Here is an 18,203-nt window from a genome sequence, read left to right as displayed (position 1 = left end):
GTGCGGGTTAATATAATGCAGTGTTCATATGCTAAATCTACTACTTGATGGAATTGAAAAGTCTGGAAATAATAGATAATGGCAAAGAGATGGTGTATAATCTCCACAGAGAAGCACTGGCCAGTAGAATGGGACACTCTGGACCAGCCTGAGGTCACCTAAGGCGGGCTAGAGGGGTGTATAAAGCCCCCCAGCATTGGGCTGTGGAGCAGTGGAGCTGCGTTCTCTGGAGTGATGGAGCTCCATCCAATACCTTTGGGATGAGTTGGAGTGAACCAGAACTGACCATCCAACATCAGTACCTGACCTCACGAATGCTCAATCAAATCCTCACAGCAATGTTCAACATCTAGAGGCCTTCCCAGAAGAGTAGAGGCTGTTACTGCAGCACAAACTCACTATTAACACCTTCATTTCAGGAGAAACGCTGGAGTCTACAGGATTGTGGACAGTGCTGTGTAAAAGCATCAGTTTAAAGTGTTTTTAGTGTTTGTGATCTCAGTGGTTTTGTAGGCAGAGAGCTGTTTAACGTGCCCTCAAACAATATAGCCTGCAATAAAATATCTATTACTTACCCTCTTCAGGTACTAACGACATTCCATATTTAACTACGGCCTCGTAAACGGCCAGACTCGAGCGAATCGCCCTATAAAACCCCACGACGCCCAGAGAGGAGTTCAGTACAGACTGGAGAGGCGTCTGATTTCAGGAAATGTTTTCAATCAGGCTCAAATCTGCTGGGAGGAAAACGCGGCTCGTCACTGCCAGCCTGACACACACGCTGCTCACTCACTCACAGCCCAACACAGAGAGAGAGATCTCTGACAAAACGGGGGAAAACAGCATTCGGAGAAAAATTAAATCAGAACAGCTGAAAAATCAGAGTTCAAACCACTGACACTGACGCTGTATCACATACTGAGATAGATAGATAGATAGATAGATAGATAGATAGATAGATAGATAGATAGATGGATAGATAGATAGAAGCAACGGAGACAGAATGAGAGCTAGAGAGAAAAAGAAAGAGAAAACAAAGTAAGAGAAAGTAAGACAGATTAAAAAAAGCAAAAGAAAGAAAGAAAGAAAATATGAAATGAGATAAAGAGGATAAGTGAGATATAGAGATAGAGAGAGACATGTAGTGAGAGGGAGAGAAATAGAGAGTGAGAGAGAAATAGAGAGAGAGAGAGAGAGAGAGAGAGAGAGAGAGAGAGAGAGAGAGAGAGTGAGAAAGAAATACAGAGTGAGAGAAGAGGAAGAAGAAGAAGAAGAAGACGAAGAAGAAAGGGGGAGAGAGAGAGAGAGAGAGAGAGAGAGAGAGAGAGAGAGAGAGACAGAGAGAGAAGGAAGGGAGAGAGAGAGAATAAAGGGAGAGAGAGAGAATAAAGAGAGAGAGAGGAGAAGAAAGGGAGAGAGAGAGAGAGAGAGAGAGAGAGAGAGAGAGAGAGAGAGAGAGAGAGAGAGAGAGTGATCCTGTATCATGTGCACTCATCCCGCCACAATGTAAAACTGTAAACTCATTAAACTCTGCTGAGCGCGTGCCACAGGCTGCTCGGAGAGAAACACGCCCTCCTCCGGCTCGCGGTGACTTCATTTGCATTTATGTCTCTCCAAGTATTCAAGTGTTCACTTTCTGCGGTCTGTTCGATTTATGTAACATCTCTCTCTCTCTCTCTCTCTCTCTCTGTCTCTGTCTCTGTCTCTCTCTCTCTCTCTCTCGGGAGGCGGGTTCGTGCTCTGTGTGTGTGTGTGTGTGTGTGTGTGTGTGTGTGTGTGTGTGTGTGTGTGTTTTCCAGTCCAGACAGGCGGCCCTGGAGTCCGTCTCGTGGCCTTACTGACCGGACACCCTCGTGTCCCCGGGGTGACCCCCCCCCACTCCCTCCAACCCGCACACCTCACACCGCGCACGAGCCCCTAGGAGAAGCGTCATCAATTGCCCGGTTTGCCCCTCACTGCTGCGCACACACACACGCACTCACACACACACACACACACACACATACACACACACAATAACAGCGCGGATTCTCCACGACATGCAGGCGGGCATGCCGCGAGCTCCCGGTGCAACGAACCCAGTGACCTCCTTCCCCACCCCCCGTCCCAACAATCACTCCCCCCTCCCGGTGCTGGTCGCTGTTCATCGCGCTGTAAACCCCATCACGACTCGAGGGCGTCGTGTTGAGCGCGAGCTGCTGAACGGCGGACACAACAAAGGGCGTTTTTACTACCAGATCCCCCGGACCCGTCACGCACGAGCCTTTCCCCGCATCCCCGCAGCGTGGCAATGCAAGAAGCGCGTGAGCGCGGGTCTTACCTTCCAGCCGGCCGAGCTGTTGCTGTCCCCTTTATCCTTGAAATACGGCACGAAGCGCACCATCCAGTCGTAGATCTGCGAGAGCGTGAGCCGCTTCTCGGGCGTGCTCTCGATGGCGCGCGTGATCAGGTCCGCGTACGACTGGTTGCCCCACGCGTTCCGCCGCGACGACTTGGCTTTGCGCAGCTGGCCGGCCACGTCGAGCGCGGCGGACAGGCAGGCGGGCGCCGGCGCGCCGGCAGGGTGCTTGAGCTCGAGCTCGAGCGGCGCGCCCCCGCCGGCCCTCTCAGCGCGGCACGCGGGCGCGTCGTGCGGCTCCGCTTTCAGGCGCGCTTTCGCGTGAGACCCGACAACTCCCACTACTCCTGCTCCCGCGGTTCCTCCTCCTCCTCCGTCCGGACACGGCGGCGGTGGCGGCGGCCAGGTGCAGGCGCGCGGACGGGCGCGCGCCTCGCTGTGGTCCACGGCGTCGCGTCCAACCTGATGCGCCTCCATACCGCTGTGCTCCATCATCATCAGCATTGGGAGAGAGGAAGGGGGGGGGGCAATCAAGGTCAACAAGGGGGATAAAAAAAAACAAAACAAAAAAAAATTAAAATAAAAAACAGAGCGCGCGCTTAGCGGGAGAAAAAAAATAAAGCAATAGTAAAAATCCACCAGCGAGGTCTCGAGACAGCGAGCGCGAGTCTTATCGTCTGTCTGGTCTGGAGTCTCTCACCAAACAAACGGCGGCGAGAGCAGCATTCGTGCCGCGCGGATGACTGTCAGAAGGGAGCGCGCGAGCGCGGCCCGCGCCAGTCTCTCTGCCATCACGCCAAACACAGTTCCTTTCACCGAGCGTCCACCGTGCCAGTGCGTGCGCGAGAGGAGAGGAGGAGAGGAGATATGGGGGTGGGGGGTGTGTGTCACACGCCCATCACCGTGCCACGTTCAGTCAGCAGCACTCCGCTCGGCTTCCTCGCGCGCAGCAACAGTTGACCAGCTCCTCAATCTGAGCACGAGGGAAAAAGAGAAGAGAGAGAGAGAGAGAGAGAGAGAGAGAGAGAGAGAGAGAGAGAGAGAGAGAGAGAGAGAGCGCTCTTTATTTTCCCTCGCGCCGCTCCCCCCACCTCTCAGATTTTGTCACCGGATTCGCGCCGCGCGAGCGCTCTCTGGACTGATAGTAGCTACAGCAGCAGCAGCACGCGCCTTTAAAAAATAAATAAATAAATAAAATAACATAACAAAATAATAGTTATAATAATAATAATAATAATAATAATAATAATAATAGTAAATCAGAATTCTTCTCTGTGGCACATTGTGTTCGATCTTTTATCATGAATGAAAATTCTCTTATTTATTTATTTATTTATGTTGAATGATGAAATAAAGCTGAATATTTATTACCTCCCGCGCGCAACAGCTCGCGCGCTCACCGGACGTCCAAGTGGCAGATGAGGAGGTGGAGAAGCGCTGCTATCAGACCCACTGCCCGCTGAACAAGGACAATTAAAAATAATTAGAATTACAACCTAATGGTTTTGCTTTCTAACGGGAACTGGCTTAATGGTTAGCACTTGAGACCACTAGTTACCTGTGGGACACCATTAGATCCCATCAGGCAACCATCACAAGAGTTTAGAATCAGCCACTGGTCACCTGCGAAAGCAGGGGGGTCCAACTGAACCACTGAAAGGGCCGTATTAAAAAATCTCAACTAATCTGTGGACCAACTGTGTTTTCATTTCTTTTTTACTCAACATTTTGCCCTGAACTGAACGGACCATTGTTTACTCAAAATATGCCAAAACTAAAACAGCAAAACAGGCACTGAATATGTATTTAATTTATTCTAAATAAAAATAAATAGTTTTAAAACTGCCTGTTTGCTTGAACGAGACACCAGGCATCTTTTCTTTTTTGTGTGACCGCTGACCCATAGACTGTTGTTGGGGGTAAGAACACACATTACGTTGCAGTGCATGCTGGGGACTGTAGTGCATCTCAGGGTGAAACAGGCGAATAAGAATAGAAAATTAAAATAATATTGCAGGTCGAATGGGACTGTGTCACCGGCCTGACAGAGCCCCAGGCCTTGTGTTTGACACATGGGTGCTAAACCATTAGGATCCTCTACACCGATATCCAAAAACACATAAAAACACATTACAAAACCATCAGGAACCAACAGAAACACTTTCTATGGGTTTTTTAGTAAGGTGGAGAGCTGAGAGCAGAGTCAGTACCTCTGGAGCAGCTCGGCTGTAGAGACACCTGTAGGAGAGATTTACCCAGAAAATAACATTTCAAAATAAAACTATTTAAAATAACGAGTGGGGAATTTTAAAAAGGGACGTCAACAACAACGACAACAATGACAACAACAGCAACAACAACAACGACAGAAACAGCAACAACAATGACACAATGACAACAACAACAACAGAAACAACAGAAACAACAACAACAACATCAAAAACAATGACAGCAACAACAACGTCAACAACATTGACAACAACATTGACAACAACAACATCAACAACAATGACACAATGACAACAGAAATAACAAAAATGACAACAACAACAACAACAATGACATCAACAACAACGACAACAATGACAACAACAATGACAGAAACAACAACGTCGACAACAATGACAACAACAACAGCAACAATGACAACAATGACATCAACAACTATGACAACAACAGCAACAACAATGACAACAACAACAACAGTAACGATAACAATGACAACAACAACAACACCAAAGGAACTACAGCTCAGGCAAATATGTGCTTTAGCCACACATTAAAAACACATTTGATCCACACACTTAAAAAAGATGAGATGGTTCTTCAGGGGTTCTTAGTAAAGAAAGTGGTTCTATATTGAACCATAAATGTTTCTTGTATTTGTAAAACCTTTTTAGTGCTATAGAACCATCTATAGCACATTCTCCATCCATCAATCTAAAGAACCACTTAACCATGCAAAGAACCCTTTAATCACGCAAAGGGTTCTCTGAGTGTTCGTGGTGTCATATAGAACCATTTTCTGTACTAAAGAACCCTTGAAGAACCATCTTTTTTAAGAGTGTAGACATATTTCATATACACACATTTTCCTTCTTTTTTTTTTACTCTCAGAGAAGGTTCCCAACCTGTTGTGCTAACTTAGGCTGACCAGCATGTCACACACTGAAAGAAGATGGTTATTCAATGGTTCTTTAATAAAGGGAATTGTTCTATTTAGAACCATGAGTTCTACATAAAGCTAACCTGTTGAAAATAATAATAATAAGGTTCTTGGTGGTGTCCAGTAGCCAGTAATAGTATCTCATGGTATCTTGTGTTTTCCTGATGGGGTTCTATCACAGTGTAAAGCAATCTAATGGTTCCCAGGAGTTCTCGGACTGGTTCCAGATGCAATTGATAGTTTTGCAATGTGATCTAAAGGTGTCCTACAGCCATTGGCTTAACTAGAGAACCCGTGAACAAGCATCTTTTTCAAGAGTGTATATAGAACACACCAAAAAGGGTTCTTCTATTGTTACAAGCATGATATTGTAACAACAGAACCTTTTTTTAAAAAAGGTTCTATAAAGAACTATTTACAGCACATTCTCCATCAATCTGAAGAACGATTTCACTACGCAACAAACCATTTAAGCATGCAAATGGTTCTATATAGTACTCATGGTTCTAAATGGATCCATGAGTACTATTACTAAAGAAGACTTGAAGAAGAACCATCTCTTTAAAGTGTGGTGCTTTACTGGCAGGACTGTAGTTATAGGAAGTTCAATGCTGCTAAAGCATAATAACAACAGCAGTAATAACAAAATTAACAGCAGCAACAAAAACAGCCACAACAACAATAATAGAAATGTAACACACTTTATCCTTTGTTTTGTTTTTCATTTATATTTCCTTCCTTTTTTCTAGATGATGCTGTCGCAGTAATGGAAGGTTGACATATGGCTGAACAGCATGCTAACATGCTAGCACCCATAGATATACATACCTAGATGCCGTGTTGGGTCCAGCCAGGCACCCTGCAGTTTAAGAAAGATACCGTCCAAAATTACACTATTTCCAGAATGTTGCTCTCAGAAAGTGGGACGGGATTATATAACGGAGGGAACGCAGTGATCCACACTCATGTCTGTGTGATGTGTATAGTTTGTGTGATGTTTGTGTAGATATGGCCGTGTGGTTAATGAGGTTGAAAGAACCTGTTGATGTGATTGTTTTTCCTCTGGTTTTATATTAAGCTTATTTCATTTAATCGTCTATTCAGGGGGTCTTAACTCTATGTAGTAGTTATTCATTTACAATGATGGTTAAAGCTTTGTAGCTGGGTAAATTACAGCATTCCTTAATCCGTGTAGATATTCATAATAGATTAACGTTAGCACCTTCTTACACAGAGCTGAAGTTAGCTTCTTATGTGCCAGCTTCTTGTTCGAACAAGAAGCTGGCAAATAGGAAGCCAACTTCAGCTTCGTCTTTCTGTGTATTAAGATTAGAAGTGATTCACACACTGATGGATTTGCTGATTGTGTTTCTATTCACGCTAAACTCACGTCAGGTGCAGACTGAATACTTCTCTGCTGGTCTGGACGGCTAATTATCACGATCAGTTATTAAAGAGATAAAAGCTGCCGAGAGCAGATCCGAGCAGGCCAGATTAATCTCTGTCTGAGGATTATAACTAAACAGATTTGGTGAAAATCGGTTGAGTAATAAGGAAGTTGTGGCCGATTTAATCCTGAGACTCATCGTCTCTCAATACAAGTGAATCTGTTCACAAGCGAATCTTGACCTCTCCAACATGGCGGACGCGCAGCTGTATCACCTCAGATAGAGAACAACAGACAACACGGCATCTAGGAATGTATATCTATGCTAACACCTCAGTGCACTGCGAAATAACTTCCTGCAAAACATCCTGCTTCTTTTTGGGTATTACGGTGTATGAAGTATAACTATGCTAATAATGTTATAACGCTTGTCAAAGCATAATAACATTATTATTAATACCAAAATTAATAGCAACAGGCTAAAAGCAACAACAAAGAAACAACGTCGTGATATTGAAATACTTTTTCTTTCTCTTTTCCCTCACATAAGGGAACATTTCCAACCTTATGCCCTGAGGGCAGGTTGTTGTGGCTGACTAGCATGCTAACATGCTAACACCTCAGCGCACCACCTCTTTCTGTCTTATTTACGACTCTTTCCATGACAAAAAACACTCTGAGAAAAAGATTCAGGGACTGTAGTTCAATTCAAAATAGCTTTTTCCTTTTTACATGACTGTTCATAAAGTGTAATATTGCCAAAGTATCATGTCATTATTAGTAATAACAAGATTAATAGCAATAGGCTAACACCAACAATGTTTAGAGGCAAATGATTCCAGTAAGACCTTCAGTGAGGCCTTAAAAACGCAGTTTGTCTTTTCTTATATTTTCTACTTCCTCTTTCCTCACATGAGAGAATGTTTCCAACCTGTTGCACTGATGGAAGGTTGACATATGGCTGACCAGCATGCTAACATGCTAACACCTCAGTGCACTTTCATCATGCCTGAAGCAACTTGTCTTGATTATGACTCTTCCTATTAAATAAAACACTGTGAGAAAAAAGATTTAGTTCAAGATAGATTTTTTGACATGATCGTATATGAAGTACAAAAGTACACCATATCGCTGTTGTTGGAAGAAAACCTTGTATCTCCAAATTAGTAACTTTACAGGAGAAGGAAAAAACATACTTTATTTTTAATGTAAGTTAATGGAAACAGACTTTTTTCCAAGTCATTTTGGGTCGTTTCTTTTAGTCCATTCATCATGGAATTTACACACAATGTAAAGGGACAAAAATGGAGATACAAGCTTTTCTTCCATGATAATGAGCATTAATAGTAATAACAAAATTACTAGCAATGGGCTACAACAACAAAGATATTGTAATGTTTAAACCCAAGTGATATGTACATCAGCGCGGCATTAAATAAATGTGACCTTTTGTTATGTTTGGAATGACCTTTTCTTTCTCTTTTTCCTCACATGAAGTACAAAACTGCCAATGCATAAGATGATTATTAATAATAACAAAATAGCCGTATGCCAACACCAACGATGTTCAGATGTACATTGATCAGGCATAACATTATGACCACCTCCTTGTTTCTACGCTCATTGTCCATTTTATCAGCTCCACTTACTATATAGGTGCACTTTGTAGTTCTACAGTTACAGACTGTAGTCCATCTGTTTCTCTGATACTTTGTTAGCCCCCTTTTACCCTGTTCTTCAGTGGTCAGGACCCCCATGGACCCTCACAGAGCAGGTACTATTTGGGTGGTGGATCATTCTCAGCACTGCAGTAACACTGACATGGTGGTGGTGTGTTGGTGTGTGTTGTGCTGGTACGAGTGGATCAGACACAGCAGTGCTGCTGGAGATTTTAAACACCTCAGTGTCACTGCTGGACTGAGAATAGTCCACCAACCAAAAATATCCAGCCAACAGCGTCCTGTGGGCAGCGTCCTGTGACCACTGATGAAGGATTAGAGGATGACCAACACAAACTGTGCAGCAGCAGATGAGCTATCGTCTCTGACTTTACATCTGCAAGGTGGACCGACAAGGTAGGAGTGTCTAATAGAGTGGACAGTGAGTGGACACAGTGTTTAAAAACTCCAGCAGCACTGCTGTGTCTGATCCACTCGTACCAGCGCAACACACACTAACACACCACCACCACGTCAGTGTTACTGCAGTGCTGAGAATGATCCACCACCTGCTCTGTGAGGGTCCATGGGGGTCCTGACCACTGAAGAAGGTTCTATACAGAACCTTTTTGAAAATGATTCTATATAGCACCAAAAATGGTTGCTATTGCTATTGTTTGGATATCAAGCTTGCAACAGTAGGACCCTTTTTGGTTCTATATAGAACCATATACAACACATTCGCCATCCATCTGAAGAAGCGTTTATGCATGCAAGTGGTTCTATACAGAACTCATGGTTCTAAATACAGCATTCCTTTTACCAAAGAGCCTTTGAAGAACCATCTTTATAAGAGTGAACCTCGTATTTTAGAACCATGAGTTTTATATGGAACCATATACGTGCTTAGATGGTTCCTTGCATGTTGAAATGGTTCTTCAGATTAATGAAGAACGTGGTGTATATGGTTCTACATAGAGGTTTTCTGAAAATGGTTCTATATATCCTCAAAATACGTTCTGCTATTGTTACGATGTGAAGCTTGTAACAACAGAAGAATCCTTTTTGGTGCTTCATACCAATTCTCCATCAATCTGTAGAACCATTTCACTGTGCAAAGAACCATTTAGCATGCAAATGTTTCCATACAGAACCTATGGTTCTAAATGAAGAACCATCTTTTTAAGAATTTACTTCATATACTTTAGAAACATGAGTTCTACATAGAACCATATGCATGCTTAAATGGTTGTTCCGATTGATGGAGAATGTGGTGTATATGGTTCTACAAAGAAGTTTTCTGAATATGGTTCTGTATAGCACCAAAAATGGTTCTTCTATTATTATTTTATCGAGCTTGTAACAATAGAAGAACCCTTTTTGGTGCCTTTTCAAAAAACATTCTCCATCAGTCTGTAGAACTACTTCACCATGCAAAGAACCATTGAAGCATACAAATGGTGCTCTGCGGAACTCATTGTTCTAAACAGAACCATTCCCTTTACTAAAGAAGCCTGAGTTCTGTATAGAACCATTTCATGTTTAAATGGTTCCTCAGGCTGAAGAAGAATGTGCTGTATAAGCGTCTATGTAGAAGTTTTTGAAGTGGTTCTATATAGCACCAAAAAGGTTCTGTTATTGTTATAATGTCAAGTTTGTCACAACAAAAGAATCCTTATTGGTGCTACATACACATTCTCCATCAATCCGTAGAACCATCTCACCATGCAAAGAAGTTGCATTTAAGCATGCAAACGGTTCCATACAGAACTCATGGTTCTAAATAGAGCATTCCTTTTACCAAAGAGCCCTTGAGGAACCATCTTTTATAAGAATTGACTTCATGTACTTTAGAACCATGAGTTCTATATAGAAAAAACTTCTCAGATTGATGGAGAACGTGCTGTATATGGTTCTGCGTAGATGTTTTTATTATTTTTTGAATGGTTCTATATAGCACCAAAAAAGGTTCTACTATTGTTACGATGTCAAGCTTGTGGCAACAGAAGGACCCTTTTTTAGTTATAAAGAGAACCATATACAACACATTCTCCATCAATCTGTAGAACCATTTCACCATGCAAAGAACCATTTCAACATGCAAATGGTTCCATACAGAACTCATGGTTCTAAATAGAGCATTCCTTTTACCAAAGAGACCTTGAAGAATGATCTTTTATAAGAGGACTTCATGTACTTTAGAACCATGAGTTCTATATAGAAAAAGTCTTCTCAGATTGATGGAGAACGTGCTGTATATGGTTCTGCGTAGATGTTTTTATTATTATTTAAATGGTTCTATATAGCACCAAAAAAGGTTCTACTATTGTTACGATGTCAAGCTTGTAACAACAGAAGAATCCTATTTGGTGCTACATACACATTCTCCATCAATCTGTAGAACCATCTCACCATGCAAAGAACCATTTAAATAGAACCACTGCCCTTACAAAAGAGTCCCTGAATCAAAAACACCGCCAACAGTAATAATTAGCAGATGAAGTTTATGGATGCACTTTGTTTTTAATTAAGAGGGTCAGTGGAATAGCAGGGAGCATCGCTCTGGCCTCCGGGAGGCTCTTCAGCGCCAGATCCGTCTGCCAGAAGAGCTGTGGTCGGGACGGAGGGGCGTGGAGGAGACGCAACACACAGACTGACACATTTTCTGTGGAGACGAACCTTTGGCAAGCGATTTAACGTGTCGCGTTCTCGCGCCTATTCACGAGCGCGGTGGGCGGGGCGCTCGTGAATGTCACGTTCAACAGGAGCCCGTGTCCTCCCCATGTGTGACAGGCTGATAAACTGGCCGAGAAAAGAGAGGGGGGGAGGGGAGAGGGGGGATTCCGAGCCATTGGTTTTGAGCGTGGGGGAGAGGTGGGCGGGGCTTCATCGCTCTCCCCTCCAATCAGTGCCGCTCCGCAGCGTTAATTGGCTGCTCGCTGGCATGAGTGGGGCGTGAACCATCTCGCGTGCATCAAAGCCGTAACAACGCCTTTTTCTTTGGGCGGAAAATCCCCCCGGTGGTGACGTCACGGGCGACTATTGACAGCCGGTCGTCAATGGCAACCGAGTCCTCAAATGCTCCGCGGTGGAAAAAAGGCTTTTCATCGCGGTTAAATAGAGCTTTTACACAAGATAAGAATGAGGGAAAGAAAGAGAAACGAAGAGGAGCGAGAGAGAGAGAGACAGAGAGAAAAAGGTAGAGGGAGGACAGAGGAAAAGAGAGAGAGAAAGGTAGGGAGAGGACAGAGAGAAAAAAGGTAGGGAGGATAGAGGAAGAGAGAAAAAGAGAGAGCAAGAGAGTGAGAAAGGTAGAAATATGATAGAGATAGAGGAGAAGAGAGAGAGAGAGAAAATAGAGAAAGAGCAGAGAGAGGACAGAAGAAGAGAGAGTAAGAGAAAGAAAGGGAAAAGTAGAAGATAGAGGAGAGAGAACAGAGGCAAAGGGAGAGAGAGAGATAGAGGGAGGATAGAGGAAAAGAAAAACAGAAAGGTAGAGCGAGAGAGAGAGAGAGAGAGAGAGAGAGAGAGAGAGAGAGAGAGGAGATAGAGAGGTAGAGAGAGGACAAAGGAAAAAAGAGAGAAAGGTAGGGAGGATGCAGGAAGAGAAAGAGGAAAAGAGAGAGAGAAAGAGAGAGCGGTAGAGAGAGGACAGAGGAAAAGAAAGGTAGGGAGAGACTATAGAGAGAGAAGGGGGAAAGAGAGAGAGAGGTACAGAGAGAAAGGAAAAAAGAAAGACAGGTAGGCAGGATGGCGGAAGAAAGACACAATAGAGCAAAAGAGAGAGAGAAAGAGAGAGCGGTAGAGAGAGGACAGAGGAAAAGAAAGAGAAAAAGGTACGGAGAGAACAGAGAGAGAGAACAAAAAAGTGAGAAAGGTAGAGAGAGGATAGAGACAGAGGAAAAGAGGTGAGAAAGAGAAGGAAAAAGAGAAAGAGCGAGAGAGAGGGGAAGAGATAGAGAGAAAGATAGAGAGAGGATAAAGGAATGGGGGAAAGAACGAGAGAGAGAGTGGAAAAAAAGAGAGAGAACATATTAATGTCAAAACTTATCAATATATGATTAGTTTGCTAATTAGTATAAGCATAATTATAGTCATTAATGTGTTTGTTATTGTTGTAGTTCTTGTTATGTTCATTGTTATTACTACTGTTATAAAGCTTTGGCAATACTGTTCTTCTCACAGTCACGCTAGTAAGGCTATTCTGAACTGAAATGAACTGAGAGAGAGAGAGAGAGAGAGAGGAGGGAGAGAGAGAGAGAGAGAGAGAGAGAGAGAGGAGGGAGAGAGAGAGAGAGAGAGAGAGAGAGAGAGAGAGAGAGAGAGAGGTTGTAAATGAGAACAAAACAGCGCTCTAATTCAGAACACATGGGGCTGCGGTTTTGGAGGGGAGATTTTTATGCACCACAGTGAAGTTGTAACAGGCAGCAGGAGTGACTCCCAGCCTGAGGAATGAAAACACTGTGGATTTAGCGCTCCAGTGTGTTTCCCTTCACTCTGATGGCGCCCAGGTCAACGTCATTACACCCCGCAGTGCTTGTAGGCTGTAGTAGTGGATCCCTTTTAATGGAACTATTAATGCTAATGAGAAAGGAGGAGAAACAGAGTAAATCTGAAGGTGAGGGTAGATTCACTCATTCATTCACTGTCTCTGTATACTCCTCAGCCCTGGGATACACCTGCTTAAGGAGCCCATATCATTTAAAACTGTATTAATCTCAGTGAGCTCTGCTAAAGCCTGAGTAGACTGATAAATCAATGTGGTCAGTTATCAAGTCAAGTCAAGTCAAGTCAGCTTTATTGTCAATACTACAATATGTACAGGACATACAGAGTATTGAAATTGCGTTACTCTCAGACCCCATGGTGTAGCAATAACATTAAATAGAAAGTAAACAGGAAAAGTGAATTTAAATAGACACTAAATAAACACTAAACACTAATCGTAAAAATAAGCACAAATTAAAATATATATATATATATATATATATATATAATAATAAATAAAATTTGAATAATAAATATATGTATATATATAAATATAGATCTTGAAAATTAACACGAAGTGACATGAGGCACAACAGATTAAGATCTGTGGGTATAAATAGTGCAAATATAAACAGTAGTGCTATTGGAATGAGCTTATGGAGCAGTTAAAGTGATGAGTGCGTAACAGTCCCTGAGAAGGTCAGAGTTCAGTATTGGGGGAGTGGGGATCAGGAACCCGTGTATGGGTCCAAAACTCTGTGTGTGGGGGGGCGCAGAAGGGGCGAGGGGGGGCAAAGTAGGGAGAGAGTTCAGCGTCCTGACAGCCTGGTGGATGAAGCTGTCCCCCAGTCTGCTGGTCCTGGCCCGGAGACTCCGCAGTCTCCTCCCTGATGGCAGCAGGCTGAAGAAGGTGTGTAGTGGGTGAGTGGGATCACCTGCCATGCTGAGGGCTTTTCGGGTGAGACGTGAGCTGTATATCTCTTGGAGGGAGGGGAGGGAGGTGCCAACGATCTTCTCAGCTGCTGTCACGATGCGCTGGAGTGTCTTGCGGCAGGACACGGTGCAGGCGCCATACCACAAGGTGATGCAGCTGGTCAGGATACTCTCGATGGTACCTCTGTAGAAGGTGCACAAGATGGGGGCTGGGGCTCTGGCTCTTCTCAGTTTGCAGAGGAAGTAGAGTCGCTGATGAGCCCTTCTGGCCAGTGATGCTGTGTTGTTGGCCCAGGAGAGGTCCTCTGTGATGTGCACACCCAAGAACTTAGTGCTGTTCACCCTCTCCACAGCAGCACCGTTAATTGTCAGCGGAGCATGCTGGGTGCACGTTCTCCTGAAGTCCACAACGATCTCCTTCGTCTTCTCAATGTTCAGATGGAGATTGTTGTGTCTACACCACAAGTCCAGGCGGCTCACCTCGCTCCTGTAGTTTGTCTCATCGTTGTTGCTGATGAGACCCACCACAGTCGTGTCGTCCGCGAACTTGATGAAGAGGTTGGAGCTGTGTGATGGTGTGCACTTAATCTCAGTGTTATTGAGCTCTGCTAAAGCCTGAGTAGACTGATAAATCAATGTGGTCAGTTATTAATCTCAGTGTTACTGAGCTCTGCTAAAGCCTGAGTAGACTGATAAATCAATGTGGTCAGTTATTAATCTCAGTGTTACTGAGCTCTGCTAAAGCCTGAGTAGACTGATAAATCAATGTGATCAGTTATTAATCTCAGTGTTACTGAGCTCTGCTAAAGCCTGAGTAGACTGATAAATCAATGTGAACAGTTATTAATCTGTTATTGAGCTCTGCTAAAGCCTGAGTAGACTGATAAATCAATGTGATCAGTTATTAATCTCAGTATAACTGAGCTCTGCTAAAGCCTGAGTAGACTGATAAACCAATGTGATCGGTTGTTAATCTCAGTGTTACTGAGCTCTGCTGAAGCCTGAGTAGACAGTCTTTAGCCCAGAGGATGCAGTGTCTATAATTTCCAAAAAGAATTTCAAATGTTGATTCATTAAACCACAGGACACTTTTCCACTTCCCCTCAGTCCATTTTAAATGAGCTCAGGCCCAGAGAAGGTGGCAGTGTTTCTGGATCCTGTTTATATATGGTTTCTTTTTTGCATGGTAAAGTTTTAACTTGCATTTGTGGATGCAGCGACAAACTGTGTTCACAGACAGTGGTTTTTAGAGGTGTTGCTGAGGCCATGCAGTGACTTTACTACAGAATTGTCTGGTTTTTTAATGCTGTGTTACCTGAGGGCCTGAAGTCACAGCCAACCGATATAGATTTTTGGCCTTGTTCCTTACATACAGAGATTTCTCCAGATTCTCTGAATCTTTTAATGTTATTATGTACTGTAGAGGATGAAATCTCCAAATTCTTTGCTATTTTACATTGAGAAATGTTACTGTTGCACGGCATGTTGCCCACACAGTCTTTCACAGAGTGGTGAGCCCCTCCCCGTCTTTACTTATGAAAGACTCGGCTTCTCTGGGATGCTTTTTTATATGCAATCGTGTTACTGACCTGTTACCAATTAACCACCAGGTGTTTTTTTTAGCATTACACAACTTACCAGCCTTTTGTTGCTCCCAACATTTTTGAAATGTGCTGCTGCCATCAAAAATATAAAATATAAATAAATGAAATTCTCAATTTCAGCATTTGATATGTTGCCTTTGTATTATTTAAAATGAAATATAGCATTTAAGTGATTTGCACATCATTGCATTCTGTTTTTATTTATCTTGCCAGCGTCCCAACTTTTTTGGAAACAGTGTTGTAACTGAAAATGACATAAATACTCACTTTACCGTCAAAATCGCAAGATCTTGTTATTGGTATATGGTGAATTGTTTGCTTAGTTAATGAGACGGCAGTGGGATTATGGAAGCAGCAGTGGACCAAAGCAGGCGTTGAGAGCCTAATTAATGTTGAGAATTTTCAAAGTGTGAATTTTTCAAGAAACTTAAGCAATTAACAGACAAATTTCACAAAGAAAACTACCACCAGTAAAAGTGAGGAACAGTGTGAATTAAATACCAGTTACAACAGTAGAGTTTCTCCCATCTGTCTTACCAACATGTACTCAAAATGTACTCTGGGTACAATACTTTTTATGTACTGTAACGGAATACATTACTGAATGCATTTAGGACAGTGTATTCAGTATTTAGCTAGCTTCTTTTTCAAAATATTCTGTCCATCCCTGGCCCCTACCTGACTACCTTTTTGGGGTGGTCAGTGATTTTCACAGCAGGATACACAAGGCCTATGCAGCACCACAACAGCAGCACATTAACCACAGTGATGGGGATGTCACCTCTGTAAGCGTATTTTTTCCCTATTGAGACAACAATAGCAAGATTAGGCGCATGTTAACGAGATCACAGTTAACATAAACCCAACAACTAACACAACACTCCCTTATAAAGCATGCATCCACTCTTAAAATCAACATATTTACCCCAGTGAAGATGACAAATTAAAAACAGAAAGCTGAAATGTAGATAAAGTCAGAAAAAAGCAGCTTAAAAATCCAAACCCTCCAGCATCCTAGGCTAAAGCATACTACCGCAGTGGGTGTTTTTCATTTATATCTTACCTCTGTTGACAATTCGCAGATCATTGCTGACAAGCATGAATCAAATATTGTCTTTCAATCTGCTGACATTTTATATTTGGCATTGAAAATGGGCGTCTTCTACAGATCCCCCAGGCCATGTTTTGAATATCTTGAGCTTCATATTCAAAATGTGTGCACAGAAACACTAGATCACTGCTAACAACCTGAAAACTGGTAATGGAGGATTGTGTAATGTTTACCAAGCAGTGACTGCAGGAGAAAATGAAGAGGACATTTAGGAAAGACACGGAGAACATTGGGATTATAATCGGCCTTAACGGCCTTAATGACAAATTATCCTGCTGTGCCACTAGTAAAGTTTCCACCAGAGGTCAAAACAGCTGTTTTTTTTCTCATAATTGCTCACAGGGACTCCCTAGTGGTTCGGGCCCCTGGGCACTTACAACCCACTGGACGATCCAGGCCTGGTCAAAACGTACTGTTCACTACCAAGTCCATGCAATCTATGGAAATGATGCTGAGAAAACACTCCGTTTTGAATTGTTTCTGATCTCAAAAAAGCCAACTAATTCAAATACAATCAATGAAAAGAAAATGAAACCGTGCTGTTGTTGGCTTTAATAGTTTTTTCGCCTAATGGCATTTTAGCATTATTGCAGCCATGCCCTGTGACACACATGACCGGTGTGAAAGGCTACACTGATTAATATAGGAGTGTATTGCGTACAGCATGGCATGCTGTTACGATCCAGTCTAGGGTCAGGCCCCAACAGAGAATTAAACTACTAACTAAACCTGAAAAGAGGAAGAAACAAAAATACAAAAGCTACCCTTACTCCCTACACTGTTAGAAATAAAGGTTCTGTGCAGGTACAATTTTCGTTCATCAAGGTACAAACAGTGTAAATGTTCCCTCAAAGCTCCAACAGTGGTTTTAAGGTCTGGTTGTGAACCATAAATAAGTGTTTCCAGGTGAAAAGTTCGTATTTGTACCTTTTCATAACCGAATGTTTTAAACAGAACAGTAAAATAAAAGCCTGGAGACGAGACGGGGTGTGTGGAGTCAGTACAGCTTAGAACATATCATTCAGTGGATTATGGTTCAGTTATGTTCCCTGACTAAAGGTACTGAGATGGAACCCTTGAGGTTTCCACCCCAGTGACAGGAGGGGAATCTCCTGTCACTGGGGTCTAGTCCGATTGAGGCCATTCGGAATACAATGTCTATCCAACTGATCGAGGTGGGTAATCCTGTAAATAATCCGTTAAACAGAGGAATAATACCAGTGTAAACGCCTGTATCTGATTACATTCCCTATCGGAAAGTTTAAGTCCATTCTGATCATGTTCGTCACGTCATAGTGAAAGTTTATACTGTTCAACATGCCGGAGCAGAAACTGGTCTGCAGAGGAGACGAAGTTTATGCTCTGAGCTTTAAAAGACGGCAGTGCACTGCAAAAAACGTGAAATGATCTTAAATCTTGTCAATATATATCTAACATTTCCTATTTTGAGATGGTTGTGCACTTATTATAAGATTATCTGGATTATTTCCAGAAATTAAAAAAAAAACAAGCAAGCAA

General features: G+C 42.8%; 1 protein-coding gene across 1 annotated transcript in view; it reads right to left on the bottom strand.

The window, feature by feature from the left end:
- foxo6b (forkhead box O6 b) overlaps positions 1 to 2,842 on the bottom strand; it is a 52,697-nt gene extending 49,855 nt beyond the window's left edge. Inside the window, exon 1 of the mRNA XM_036562604.1 lies at positions 2,321 to 2,842. Within this exon, the coding sequence (XP_036418497.1) occupies positions 2,321 to 2,842 (522 nt within the window). The remainder of the gene's footprint in view (positions 1 to 2,320) is intronic.
- Positions 2,843 to 18,203: the final 15,361 nt, after the last annotated feature.

Source organism: Colossoma macropomum, unplaced genomic scaffold (genome assembly GCF_904425465.1).
Source record: "Colossoma macropomum unplaced genomic scaffold, Colossoma_macropomum, whole genome shotgun sequence".
Lineage (NCBI taxonomy): Eukaryota > Metazoa > Chordata > Actinopteri > Characiformes > Serrasalmidae > Colossoma > Colossoma macropomum.
This window is presented reverse-complemented; position numbering and strand designations above follow the sequence as displayed.